The following is a 14,286-nucleotide window of genomic DNA, read 5'->3' on the forward strand; positions in this document are numbered from 1 at the left end:
CAAGCACCTACTTGTCTATTGACGACAATAATATCGCAAGTCCGTCTTTCACATTACGAGAACTCGCCAGAAGGTTCGAGGCATAATTGCCACGCCGTCGAAACTTCGCGAAAGGGCCAGACCGAGCGAGTGGCCTCGATTTAGTTGCCATTTAACTACCTGCTGCTTCACCTACCGAACAATATAAATAAGCCCGACGCAGCGAGCATATTATTAGTATTCAGTATTTACTATCGTCGGCTGCACCTACCTATTGTACTACGACCCAGTTTCGCGAGCATTCCATAGTATTTGTGCATAATAAACGTGAAATATTGCGATTGTAAAATCAGCTTTCAACTTATCAATAAACGCTATACCTGAGTTGGTGAGATCTTTCATTTATACACCACGATAACCACACTTGTTATAAATCGGTAGAAATGGGGTATGCGGGGGTTTAAGCCTGAGAGGTTCAAAGAGTTTCAAATGTGTTACAATGTGATATAATTTGTCATTCTTTATTGAACTTGTAGAACAGGTAAAAAAAAAAACCTTACCTTTGGTGATTATTTGGGCCAAGTGAATAATCAGTGATATAGATTAATAATTTGTGTAGAGGATGGTAGGATTCTTTGTTAAATACAGTGTCCTTGTACAGTTTCTGTGATGCATTTATTCACCTCATAAAATCACTTAACATAAATAATAGTCCTTACAGTTAACACAGCGGTATAATTCAATTAAACAACAATTCATTTATTTATTCAGAGTTCACTTGACGAGGCCTAATTTCTTGGCCTCCACTTCGTAGATCAGCAGTCGCCACATTTTCACTACAAATACTTCAGCTTCTTCGTCCAATACCTGCAAGAAAGGAAATAACATCTGATTAATAATCAATGAAAAACCAACATAACATCTTCAATTCGATTCAGTTTATTATTTTTAAAACATTGCAAAATTGTTCATTTTAACCACAGACATATGAATATATAGACTAGAAATTAAAGATGAGGGGTAAAATCAACTGTTGAAGAACGAAGGGGGTGAAGCTGACTGTGATTCGTCAATAAATCAATCTGACAGTATATAGGCATCTCGCATTATAATATCACCATTTAGTTCTTAAAAGTAAAATCTGCTTTTGAATGAATAGACATTTTTACATGGGAGCGCAAATTACTCGCCACGTTATGAACAAATTTGCGAAGTCCAAATTCGGCAAAATAAATTTCTTCTATTTTCAGAGTCGAATATTTCGTTTACGTATTTAGTTAAGACACTTTTATAAATGTTCATAATTTACTTCCCAGCAACCAACTAGCTTTGTGTTCAGGCGTATCTCGATGTGATAGTATATGTTTCTACAACTGATCCATATTATACGATGTGAATATGCTTAAAATAAAGTAAAATAATGCTTATATATGGAATGTAATACGACAATTGGGTTTATTCTCTTTTTCACATCTATTTTTACAAGTTTTCATATCACAAGTCACCATTTTGCCGTGTTATTTCGTAAAATGAACCGATGATGCCTCGACCATAGTTCGCACAAGAATGATGACGTCACGTTTTCTAATATCACTTGAGGCCATACGCGAGCACAGCCAGCTCCAATGGAACCGGTATGGGGAGTGGGGATAATACGCTTTTAATCACTTAGGGCAGGTCTACTAATATTCATATGTCTATGATTTTAACACTATATGGTCGCGGGTGTTTTTTTAAATTTTAGCGCCAAAATTAGATTTTCCGCAAAATATTCATATCTTATGATCTATTTGATATTTTTCGATGAAACTTTCAGTGTTTTACTTTAATAAGATGTCTCTATTTATTTACTTAGCAATGTATGTGTAATTCCTTTTTTTATGAACAAAAACTTTCTACTTTCTTGGGAATCATAGAAAAAACAGTATTTCACAATCGAAATAACATATCGAAATTATTCATACAAAATTACAAGATTATTTAGAAATTTTCAAAACATATAAAAAAAAAAACTATGACCAAATAGTGCTTCAATGTGTGATAGCGTTCGAAACACTTTCCTTTATGCAGGGGCACATTGCAAGACTTGCACATGTACCGCGTTTCACTGCGTAGTTTGTGAGCGGAACATACGCAACAACGAATGTATTTTTTTGTTGCGTTTCAAACTCATTGTATTGACAGGTAGATAGATCGGGTACCGCCGACAATAGAAAACACATGACCCCGCACCCATTTAGAACCCTTTGTTCACAAGTTTCTCGCTCCTTACCGCTTTGCGCAACAAAACTAGTAACCTCGTCTCCCGCGTCTTACTGTAAAAAGGCGTAGGACGAGTTTTCTCGTTTCCCGCAAAGAATGTGTTAAGATGATGCACAACATCGTGAAGCATTTGGAATCGGGCTGCTAATAAAAACACTCCTTAAATAGATGGTTTAAATTGCCTCTTAACACCAGCAGCTTGTTTTGATTTACGCAAGAAGAGTACATCGCCAAAAAGCATGTGTTATTTGATTTTGCGAAGTTCAAGCACAAATATTTAAATGTTTTAAAATCATTTTTTAAAGAACTTAATTTGCCACATCTCTAAAACTAACTAACAACCATCACACCGTTTCCCCACAGGGGTAGGCCGAGAGGACGGACCGCCAAACAACTCGGTCTTGACACACACTTCTTGCCTCATTCACATTCATACATCGTCTCATACATACTCTTCTATTGTTCTGACTCTTGACATGGCCATACTCGAGTATCTGATTCACTTGATCGTGCCATGTCTTCCTCTTGAACTTATAAAATGACTGGGCTTGAAAAATGCTAGATTATTTCAAAGGCCAAGATGTGTTCTACTTGCAAAATTTAATTAAAGCATATAAATTATTTATAAGCAATCAAATTTTCCAACTAAAATCACATGGTTTTTAACTCTTGACAGGCCAAGATGCCAAACAAAACGTTTGTAACCAAGTGGGTCTTCCGACTACCCCACGCATTTTTCTGTCTTGTGGGCTTTTAAATTATAGAATAATGCAATTATGCAGTCAATTATTAATGGTTACTGTTGGGAAGTAAGAGCTTCATAGATGCACGCACAGATGGCAGTGCATAGAGCTTGGAGCCAGTGGCCAGTAGTCGCCAGGGCCAGTGGGAAGGATCCCAGAGAAACTTACTGTTTCAGATTCCAATTAGACAGCTTCTAGTTAGGTCGACTATCGAGTCACTTTTATAATACGCGGAGTATTAATAAATTCCTGATTAATCTAAAAGAACCATTTATTTATTAACTCCTTCCAAGACGAGTTGGAGACTGTTTGTACGAACACAACAGTTACTTATGTATTTGTGCAGGAATACGTAAAATACTAAAATGACATGTCAAGTATTTAAGCTAATATAAGGAGGAAGGTAATTGTTGAACGTCGGACTAGAAAAAAGTCAAAACAATTGTGAGGCGAGAATTCTGAGAACCATGCGCGAATTGACGAGTTTTGTTAAAATATAAAGATAAAAACAATGGTTTTTTTTTGCAATTGTTTTCTGTTTACCAGAGGTTTACCGGGGTTTTTTGCAGAGTGACGAATGCCCTGATGTGTGTAGTCAAGTCATGATTCCTTACCATCTGTACATCATCCAGTATGCCTTGAGGAGCGCTTCCGGCCAACACCTTGCTGCAGATGAAGTCCACCAGGGTCGGTTCAGGCTCGCCGATGTACTCGATGATCTTCTTGTTGATCCAGGGACGAATCTTCTTCTCCATCAGGGGAATGTCAATCTGGAAAACAAACTTCAACATGTAGCAAGAATATTGTTATCTAGAGGAAGGGGTGAGGATTCTCCAGGTCACACCAACAAGAATGTATTAAATTAAATTAATAAATATAAACAACAACGCACCTGCGTGCAATCCAGCTTAAAAGCAAACAACGCATCCTTCTGCGTGGGGATCTTATCAATCAGGCTCTTGACCTGGCGCCGCTTCTCCTCCTGACTCTTGGCGCTGGCGGAGGAGGCTGCGCTGGCGGACGTGGCCTCCTTGGTGTCCCTGTCTCGCTCCCGTTCACGTTCACGGTCGCCGCGGTGCGTGTGCGAGTGGTGCGTGGTGCCTGAAGAAGAGTTGCGCGAAGATTCGGTCTCGGGTTTGCCTGGAATTGTGCAATGTGATATTTATAATACACAGCAGATATTGGCTGATTTTGGTAAAATCGGGAAACTGGTAAATCACAACTAAGGATAATACCTCACAAACAGGACACGTAGTTTAGATAGGAAAAATATGTAAACCAAACATAAACACAATCCGGACTCGGTCAATTAGCCAAAAATATTTACACAAACGGAGTTCGTACTTGAAGGCGAGTAAAACATAAATAAACCACTCACTAGATCGATAACTTCGGACTTTTTGTATGAAACAAATTGGTCCTAGAAAACCATATATATGCCAATACATATATAGACAGTAAAATTCTCATTCGGAGCCTACTTATTATACTATACACCAGAGGTTCCCAAACTTATTTGCCTCGAAGACCACTTGCCAAATATTTTTATTTCCGTAGACCCCCTGCCTGGCGAATATTGAATTTTAATAAAACTATTAACATCCCATGTTATAATCATTTATTTTTTTCGTAAAAAGATTCCCTTCCCTTGCCTGTCCAACAACCGGGTGGCGGTATAGTTCCTCTGTCTTTACATTGTGCAGACAGGGGGGCCTTTGTGAGGTATTACACCAAATGAAAATGAAGCAGGATAAGCAACGGGAATTTCTTTCTGTAGCTGGCCCTACAGAACTGCACCTTAAGTTCTTTGTCAGTGCTTATTTCGGTCAGTTCTTCTTGTCACATGATATCTGATTCTTCAACGTTCCATTTCCATAGTCAAAATGTCCTCAAACTTAGTTTTGAAGTCTGTGTGAAGTGCATTTAAATGTTGAACATCAAGTATCAACAAGTTGGGGAACTAGGAAAATTCGCGGCTTCCAATGTGCAATGTTTTGCTTAAATATATTAATACTGACGAGAAAAGGAACATAGACTCTATTTATATACCTCAAATAAATATCAAATAAGTAATTTCTCAGTCTATTATATTTGTGTTAGGTCTATTGTGTCATTTACGGAACTCCTAAATGTTGACTTGGGGTAAATGGGGGTCCGTTCGTATGTACCCCCATTTGAATATCGTGGACCCCCAAATTATTTCTTGCTGACATAGACCCCCAGCATGCCGATATCGACCCCTGGGGGTCCATATACACTTTGAGAACCTCTGCTATACACCAATGAAAAACTTTGAAAGTTTATTCCATAGATTTTCAGAGTTTTTCATTGGTGGATATAGTTAGGCAATCATATGAAGTCACAGAGTCACGGAGTTATATTCCCTGGGGTAAAGTGCCGGCCAACTGGAAGAAAAATGCATACCGAACAATATCCGGGCATGGCCTGGAAAGAGTTAATTTAGGTTGGGATATTTAATATATAACTGCCGTCACATTGAATTGTCTTCAAAAATAAAATAAATAGACAAAAACATAAAATACAACAAAACATGCAATAAATTCCTTATCAAGTACAACACTTCTAAATTACTTGGCTTCTTTTTACAGTGCCATTTTGTGAAATATCGCCTCAGAGGCAATTTGAATAATACGCATAGTAACAAAAACAAAGAATGCTAATCATTAAATAATACACGACTAGTACCAATTTACAGTAAACAAAATATTTGTAATTCATGCGATTTACAGCAGTCGACGGACAACATAACATTATCATAAGGCGATATTATTAATCAATTTGAATAAATTAAATGCACAATCATTCAACAAAAACATGAGGCAGAAAGAATTAAAGAGAATTTTACAATAAAGTAAATAAATAGTTAAAATAAATATCTCCTGTGGAGTTGAAAATAAATAACTTTTGACCATTTACCAGGGGGGTGTGATGAAAAATAACTTTTAGTAATTTCTGGTGGAGGTGATGACAAATAACTTTTGAACATCTCCAGATGATGAAAAATAATGTTTAGCCATTTCCCGGTGGAATTGATGACAAATAACTTTTAGCCATCTCCACGTGGGAGCGATGACACCCTCCGGATGTGGCCTAGGATGGCCTTACTATGGGGGGGGATAGGGTGATGAAAAATAACTTTTAGCGGCAGGTGATGATAAATAACTTTTGACCATCTCCAGGTGATGAAAAATAACTTTCAGCCATCTCCATGTGGAAGAGATGACAAATTACTTTTGACAATTCACAAGGGGTGGTGGGGCTATGAAAAATACACTTTGAAACTGTTAGGGGGGTGAGAATGATGAAAAACACCTTTGTTTGATCTCCAGAAGGTGACGAAAAATAACTTTTGGCCATCTCCAGGTGAAAGTGATGATGTCCTATGGGTGGCCTAGGATGGCCCTACGATGTGGGGAGGGTAGGGTGATGAAAGATAACTTTGAGCCATCACCATGTGGAAGCGATAACAAATTACTTTTGACTAACTACAAGGGGATACTTTTAGGGAAATGATGAAAAGTAACTTTTGGCCATCTACAAAAGGCTGGCGACAATCAATATTTGGCTGAGATAGCCTCGGGGATAAATGAAAAACAGTTGTTTTTTGGATTATTATAAAAAATGTCATGCAATTATAAAAATGTTTAATTCTTTCTGCCATTCCATTTCAATACTGATATACTGTTCTAACAATGTTACGAACGTATGGTTAGTTTGTTATTTATACCTGCTAGGATTGAGTTTGAAGTGAATTTAAAGGGTTTCATCGTGTAAGTATTCTGTTGGGAACCTAAAACACAAAATAACATTGTACAGTGGATCGCGTTTAGTCGGTATGACGGTTTATTGGGACAGCCGATTATTTGGGCAATATTTTATATTATAAGGAACAGAAACCAAATAAATAAACTAATACTAATTTACTTCAGTTATTTAGGATTCGTTTCGTTTAATTGCGACAAATTCCTAACTCGAAGTCAAAGCAAAATGTTTCGTAGTAAATGAATTTTAGCTAAGCATGGCAGGTGAAATGCGCCAGGCTACGAAAGTTCCGAGTAATTCGACAGACTTTGCCCACGAAGGCTGTCCGCTGACATACGTCAACGTAAAGCTGTTAAGAAATCATTTTTACTGTTATTAAAACACATGCTTATTCTTGATTTTTATTTTTTATTTTTACCCATCTTTGATTGCTTTATTTTTTCATATCCACTGTGTTCCTACAGTTGGTACATATAATTATTTGTTTGTTATTTAATATATTTTTTTAAAAATTTAATAAAGTTTAACACATTCGAGAGAACTCAAATTAAGGCGATGCACTACGTCGTGTTATATTTTAAATCGAGCCGCTATCAATAACACACCTTACGTAGATGGCGATAAGGCTTAAATTCCCGCTTAACACCATCCACCTGTTTTGATTTATGCAAGAAAAAAACATGGCCAAAAAGTGCCTTTTATTTTATTTTGTAGATGTTAAGTCACAAATATTTAAATGTTTTTCGATCATTTTATAAAAAACTTAATTTGCCACATTATACAATAAAACCATAACCGAAAATGGGTTCGCAAGTAGGAGATATTGAACTTCAAAGCAGTTTTCATAGGCCTTATACATTATTTTTTTCTGAGCTTATAAAAAGACTTGTAAAAAATACTCAATTATTTCAAAGGCCAAGATGTATTCTACTCGCAGTATTTATTTAAAACATCTGAAACATTTCTAGGCGACCAAATTTTCAAACCAAAAACACATGATTTTGCATTACTACGTAGTGCATCGCCTTAATTTATATTTATTACATCGTAGTGCATTTGCAGGCCGAAATGGGAGCTGAGCCACGGATTAAGGGTATGGAATGAAGCAACTGCAAGCGGCATTTTGCGCCATTTGTGGTTGCATCGTTCTTTTCCTATAAGTTGAGGTTCAGCTCGGCAGTTTGGCTCGCGTATGTACATGTAGCATAATAATATATGTATACATTTATGTGACTGGGAGCTATGTTTGCCACCCGGTTGGGCAGCGTGTTGAGGCGGGTTAATGTAGGGGCTGTAGGAAGGGATTTATTGATGCTGGTCTTGAAGAAGCCCGGATTATATGAAGGAGTAAAAAGAGATGCCGCTAGCTCGTTCAAAAACGAGTCGAAGAAGCGACCCATTTTCCTGAAACCAACTGTTAACTCATGTTCTGCTTGTTTATGTGGAGTTTCACGCACGTGCACCGGTGATCAATGCTGCTAGCTCCTTAGAGCAGACTCCATTAAAATACCTGTAGAACAGACTCAGTATGCCCAGATTGCATCTGTGCATTAGTGATGGCAATCGGTCTGTTAACAACAGAGTGTCAATCAGAATCAAGTAGGTTTATCAAGTATTGCGGGGCTCCAGCCCAGAGGTGGCTCCCAAATCTAAATGATGAGATTTGTATAGGGTTATAGCAGCTGGTTACTACTGAGGACTGCTAGCCCTATACAAGACGCCCGGTTTCTTGGAAGCTTCCTATTTAGGCCCCAAGTATCCCAATTAAGTGGAATCAACAATGAATTGAATAGCGGTTCAATAATTCAACGATACAAATCTTCCTTCGTGTGTCTCGGTGTTCGATTCTCAGCCAGGGCAAACGAAAGGCTCGTTGATAAGATTGCCGTTGAAGGAGACTAGATTACCACTTCAGCACTGGAAAATACCAAAGCTGGACTATAAAGAGCAAGTATAGGAAAGGGTAGTGTACCTGGCCTGGTCTGCGTCTGAGGTGGCTGATCACCGTAGTCCAGTGGGACCAGCGGCCTCCTCCGGTGATGCGCGAGGTTCTCTCCGCCTCCCTCCGAATCCTCCTCTTCATTGTTGAACACGTCCCGAACGTCAAGCTTGCGACGTTTGTTCTTACCGTCCGCTGGAATCAAACAGTAATTGAACATTATAGAATTTATTTATTTATTGGATGATTTGTATAGCTCCGCTTTTGTGAGATATCACCTCAGGGGCGCTTTACAGTTAATGCAGGTATTACAAAAAATATATAAATATTACAAAAATAAATTGAAATTAAGTTAAATAAAATGAAGTACAGAAACAGGTGACACGAAGATGGAGAATCTGCTGCAAGAATCCTAGGTGGTGAGGAAACTGAACCAGCTGCTGCAGCAAGAGAGTGCACCGCGTCCACCAACAGTGCCACCACGAGGTTCGTCATCCGTCCAGGTATGTGTCTGCTGCTAATTAAGCGCTGTCACAGTATCCTCACATAGATAACAAACCTTGGCAGCACCGCTGTGACGTTCGGCAAGTCCATCTCCTTGTACTCTTGTTCCTGGTGATTATGTTAGTGGCGCATTGTCCCGCAATAAAAGGCGACGGTCGGGATAGTAAATTACCCTGGGCACTTCATAGGGCCTTCAGAGTTTCCAAGAATTCCGTTGAAAACATCTGGCGTACCTACAGTTACCGATTCTCGTCCCAAGTTCAACTTCAGCGAATTTAGAATATTTTTTAGCACAATTTTCGATTATTCATTTTTAACACACTGCACTCTAATCACATTACTATAAAGTTCTGATTACTAATTGGTAAGTTAATTTAAAATGTTGATTCATTGATTTAAAAAATAATTTCAAAGGGATGTTGCCTCGTTTCCCTTGAAAATACTAAAAAAAACACAAAGCGGTTGGAAGATGGCATGACGCGTCCGGCTACCACGAAGGAAATAGAAAGTATGTCGCCTGGGGCATGCTGATGATGCGGTGCTGCTTCTAATAGTATTCTCATTCTAACTAACCATCACGCCGTTTCTCCGCAGGGGTAGACAGAGAGGATGGACCGCCACACAACTCTTCATTACCTTCGTTCAAACAGTCCACACAACGCACAACACTCGAGGAAAATATATAACAGGAAAGTGAATGCTAAAATTCCGGGACGCCCAAGGAAGACACAAATACTTGAGACGGACCATGTCAAGAGTCAGAATACATTACTAACAAATGAGGAATTGTCCTGCCAGAAGCTGGTGGGCCCATCACTAATTTCTGATATCTCTCTACCTGAGGGAGTATGGCTACTACGCGTGACTCCATCCTGCTGACATTCTCTTGGGCATTCTCGGGATAAATCATCTACGAGTCAGAATGGATGTGCACATTGCTTCAGACTAATTCGTGGATGGTTAGAAATCTGGACTATCATGGAGACCAATAAGTTCTAGATTCCTGATGGTTATCTCCGTCACCGACAGCATACACTGTTTTATCTCCTGGCCTGCAGGATTGAGGGTGCGGAGAGCTATCTTGTTGTTACTTCGGATATATTTAAGTTTTGTTGCTGCTAGTATAAAATCTGCTTTAATGTATTACACATAAACAAAATACTAACCATTCTGATTTCCTGGTGAGGAATTGGAGTATGTGTTATTGCTCTGGACCGTCATGCTGTAATGGTGATGCTTCATGTTCATGGAGATGGAGATGGGAGAGTTGCTGGCGGACTTCTCCTGCAGAAAACAATAAACAGAACCATTAATAGCCGCTCTCGCTAACTAACACTTAGCACAAGACTTCTAAGATCGAAATATGATAAAAATGGTTTCACAGCTCTAGTTGGTAACATACCTGAGGGGTGGTGGGGCGGGGTATTTCATGTGGTGGCGGGGGAGTGAGGGAGCGCCCGTCGTCTTCCTGGCTGTCTTGAATCATGCGAGACGAGCGCATCATGTCCACAGAGGGAGAGCGACTGTCGCCCATGTCCTACAATTACAAAAACGAGTCAATAATGTCACACAAATAAACATTTAAATCAATGCTGACCTTTCGAAGAAATCTACACCCCATCACGTTTAGACACAATGTATGTACCATGTTTGTTAATGGAATTTTATGAAACACCTATTATATGCAAAATAAATAATGATTTTCACGATTAGTTTCCATTTCCGCAGGAATATGTCAAATTTTCCATACTGTTAGTAATCAGCATGCTAGGAGAAAATACAAGTCAATTTCGCACCCAATCCCAATTCATAAATACTTACATCTATGTACAGATTGAATAACCACGGTGATATTTTGAGACAGTGTAGCAGTTCAATGTTGCCTGCTACGTTTTCACTATTATTTTGTGACATATACACACTGGCGCTTCTAGAAGGAAGCTCGAGACGGGCGACACAACCGGGCGAGAGTACCAAGACTTCAGTACCATTCGGGCAGCCTTCTGGGAACCACGCCATTCGGGGAAGGACATGAGCGAGCGCTCCAGACGACATTCTACTGACATTACTCACGACATTTTATTGGCAAGAAATGACGCAGTAGTTTTGTTAAACGTTTTCGCTGGTCATCGTTGTGCTCCAATCTAAATTTAATAACACGTAATATGTTGTTTGGCGCCCTCTTCTAGTTAAACAGGTCAGAATATTATGTTTCACACTTTGTCACACCTAATTCATTTGCTACCAATTTTAAATAATATCCGAGCGCCCAGAACTTCGTTCTGACGCTAACGCCTTGGGATGTAACAAATTATATTGTTATTTAGAGGTCTCTTGCTCTTGCACTTTACGTTGTTAAAATAAATGCTTTGTTGAAATTCTTAATTCTTTCATTATTGCAAACGTAACAACCCGTTGTTGGTTCCCTTTCAGATTGTTACAATGGCGACCCTCGTGGTTATAGCCGTTTTAAATTTTACAATGGTTGTAAACTAATTTAACTATTAATTAGAACCATTATAATGGCGCACAAAGTGCCTGTTACCTTTATATTTTCTAATGACACCCAACGTGGTTTTACTGATTATTATTAATTGTTACAACAGTGGTTTTATATTATCCTGCTATAACAGTACTAGTTTAAATATGTAAAAAATAGGTTAATTAGTTAGTTTACCTGTGCTGGGGGGGTGGAGCCTTCATTGTCTGACCTGGGGGGCGTAGCCGGGGGTTGGGGCGGGGTGCTTCCTCCATCAGACATAGCTGGGGTACCACCCCCTCCACCTCCGCCACTGGAAAAACATTAAAAATTGTTTATTTATTTCACCATGCGTCACAAGGCATTGTTGAGCATAGAGATTGTGACTAAACTAGTGCTGTAACTTGAATACATTAAATAGGCACAAATTCGTACATGCTAACTGTCATTTTTTTTAAAACTATCTGTGACGTACATATTTCTTACAGCTCATTAAATTGTCGATAATAAAGTCCGCAATAGCCCTATCAAAACATTCTGATGATGCAAACTTACCGGTAGACTATTTGCTACATGTAGTCAAACTAAAGGTAAAATGCAATGCTTCGTGCTATCTTTTGACTATGTCATAATGCACTTTTTTTTGACATATGTTTCTTTTGGAAAACCAATTTATTTTGGTTCCGGTGTCATTTTTAAGATCCACTTTTCCTTGTCTAGATATTGTTGTGTCCACAATATCTCACAACCATTTCAGTTTCAATGCGGTAAAACCGCTGAATAAAGTTCCGGCATTAGAAGTTTTACTGCCATTTTGATAGATGACTCGGTATAATTCTGAGAATTAAAAATATAGACAATTTACCTGGAATCCGAATCAATAGGTTCAGCGTGTACCGGCAATTCTCTGGTGGCCCTCTCTTGAAGATATCTCTCGTTGTGTTTGCGCTGTCTCTCTCTTGCCTGGAAACGATAATAAAAAAATATTTAACAACATAAAATATCGTCCTTAAAATGCGTTTAAGGTATGTGAGGCATTCGGCGCGCGAAATATGTCTTTGGGCCTGTTCTACTGAAATCACTGATCGTGTACAACACGCCGCCTGACGGTAAAGGTTTACAATAAAGACCTTTTCACTTAGCGCAGCTTATTCTCAAAGGTTCGTCCACACGGTGCTAGTATTTAGTCGAGTAGTTAATGGCAACTACTAAGGTAAGGAATAGCGGGTTAAAATCCTTGCGGTACGTGCTATTACTAAACTAACTGACCATCATGCCGTTTCTCGGCAGGGATATCTCGGTAACTCGGTTTTGGCACACACTCCTTGCCTCATTCAATATATATTATATATTGTTTCATTTATTTATTTGCAAGAAACAAACAGCTTTTACATAATATACAATGATAAATTTAAATATACAAGTTAACTGAAGTCAAGCCACAGAAGTTTCTTATGCTAAAGTTCATTGGAAATGAAGTTTCATAGATACTCTTCATTATTATGACTCTTGACATGGCCGGACTCAAGTATCTGGTTCACTCGATCGTGCCATGTCTTCCTCGGGCGTCCACGACTTATTCTACCTCACATTTGCTTCATATATTATCCTTACATTCCTTTATTCATTCATTCGCTCTACATGCCCAAACCATCTGAGCGTCAGCTTCTCAATCGTACGCATTACGCTTACATCACCCTTGCATTCTTTGCAGATCTCCACATTTCTCACACAATCATACATTGTTTTAACGGACATTCGCCTCAGGGATCTCATTTCACAGCATTCAGTCTACTTTCATCCTACCCCTGCCAGTTCCATGCCTCACTGCCATACATACATCAGGGTAGGTTACAGCACTCCATCGTGGACTGCTGGTTTCGCTTCTTTCGAAAAATATTTGTTAGCGCCAACAGAGTCCTCCATTAACGGAATTACCTGCATTTACCCTTCTTTCAATATCTTTATCAACCTTCCCATCTCTTTTAATTACCCATGTATATGAAAAAACAGATGATAAAAATAATAGATTTGATTTGAATGAATAGAGAGTGTACCTGTTCTCTTTGTTCTTCTCTATCTTTCATTCGCTGTTCTTCCTTCTCCCTCTGCAAACTCTGCTCCAGGTTGACGTCTATGATTATTCTGGGCTTGTACATTTCGTCTCTTTCTCTCTTTATCTGTAAAAATATTACATAATAAGTTTAAAATCTAAAATTCCGACATTTTACATGGACAGTCACCATAATTATGTATTTTAAAGTTTGAATAAAACCAACCCAACCAAGTTTATTACAGCGTCAGTTGTCCGTGCAGTTTAAAAAATTGCACAGCTTTTCATAATCATAAGTATTATTAGATATATATAGTCACAAAACTTCTTAACTGTCTTTTTTCTAGGGGACCGGTAAAAGAAAAAAGTGGGAAAACCTTATAAGTGGGAAATCTTCTTAAGTGTGAAACTTCTTAAGTGGGAAAACTTCTTAAGTGTGCAACTTCTTAAGTGGGAAAACTTCTAAAGTGGGAAAACTTCTAAAGTGGGAAAACTTCTCAAGTGTGAAACTTCTTAAGTGGGAAAACTTCTAAAGTGGGAAAAC

At 38.6% G+C, this 14,286-nt stretch overlaps 1 protein-coding gene across 2 annotated transcripts in view; it reads right to left on the reverse strand.

Moving 5' to 3' along the window:
• Window positions 1-632: 632 nt before the first annotated feature.
• The window catches only part of LOC149409684 (RNA-binding protein 25), a 44,203-nt gene continuing 30,549 nt past the window's right edge, over window positions 633-14,286 (reverse strand). The window contains exons 14-22 of one of the 2 annotated variants that reach the window (XM_089649664.1): window positions 13,747-13,869; window positions 12,555-12,652; window positions 11,888-12,002; window positions 10,613-10,747; window positions 10,377-10,494; window positions 8,740-8,901; window positions 3,877-4,124; window positions 3,599-3,754; window positions 633-846 (exon numbers count right to left, since the gene is read on the reverse strand). In XM_089649664.1, the coding sequence (XP_089505790.1) occupies window positions 754-846; window positions 3,599-3,754; window positions 3,877-4,124; window positions 8,740-8,901; window positions 10,377-10,494; window positions 10,613-10,747; window positions 11,888-12,002; window positions 12,555-12,652; window positions 13,747-13,869 (1,248 nt within the window). In that variant the 3' untranslated portion in view covers window positions 633-753. Of the gene's footprint in view, window positions 847-3,598; window positions 3,755-3,876; window positions 4,125-6,685; window positions 6,796-8,739; window positions 8,902-10,376; window positions 10,495-10,612; window positions 10,748-11,887; window positions 12,003-12,554; window positions 12,653-13,746; window positions 13,870-14,286 lie in introns of those variants that run through there. The other variant, XM_089649665.1, reaches the window with a different exon arrangement.

Source organism: Hesperophylax consimilis, chromosome 30, assembly GCF_061612785.1.
Source record: "Hesperophylax consimilis isolate HC1 chromosome 30, BYU_Hcon_1.0, whole genome shotgun sequence".
Lineage (NCBI taxonomy): Eukaryota > Metazoa > Arthropoda > Insecta > Trichoptera > Limnephilidae > Hesperophylax > Hesperophylax consimilis.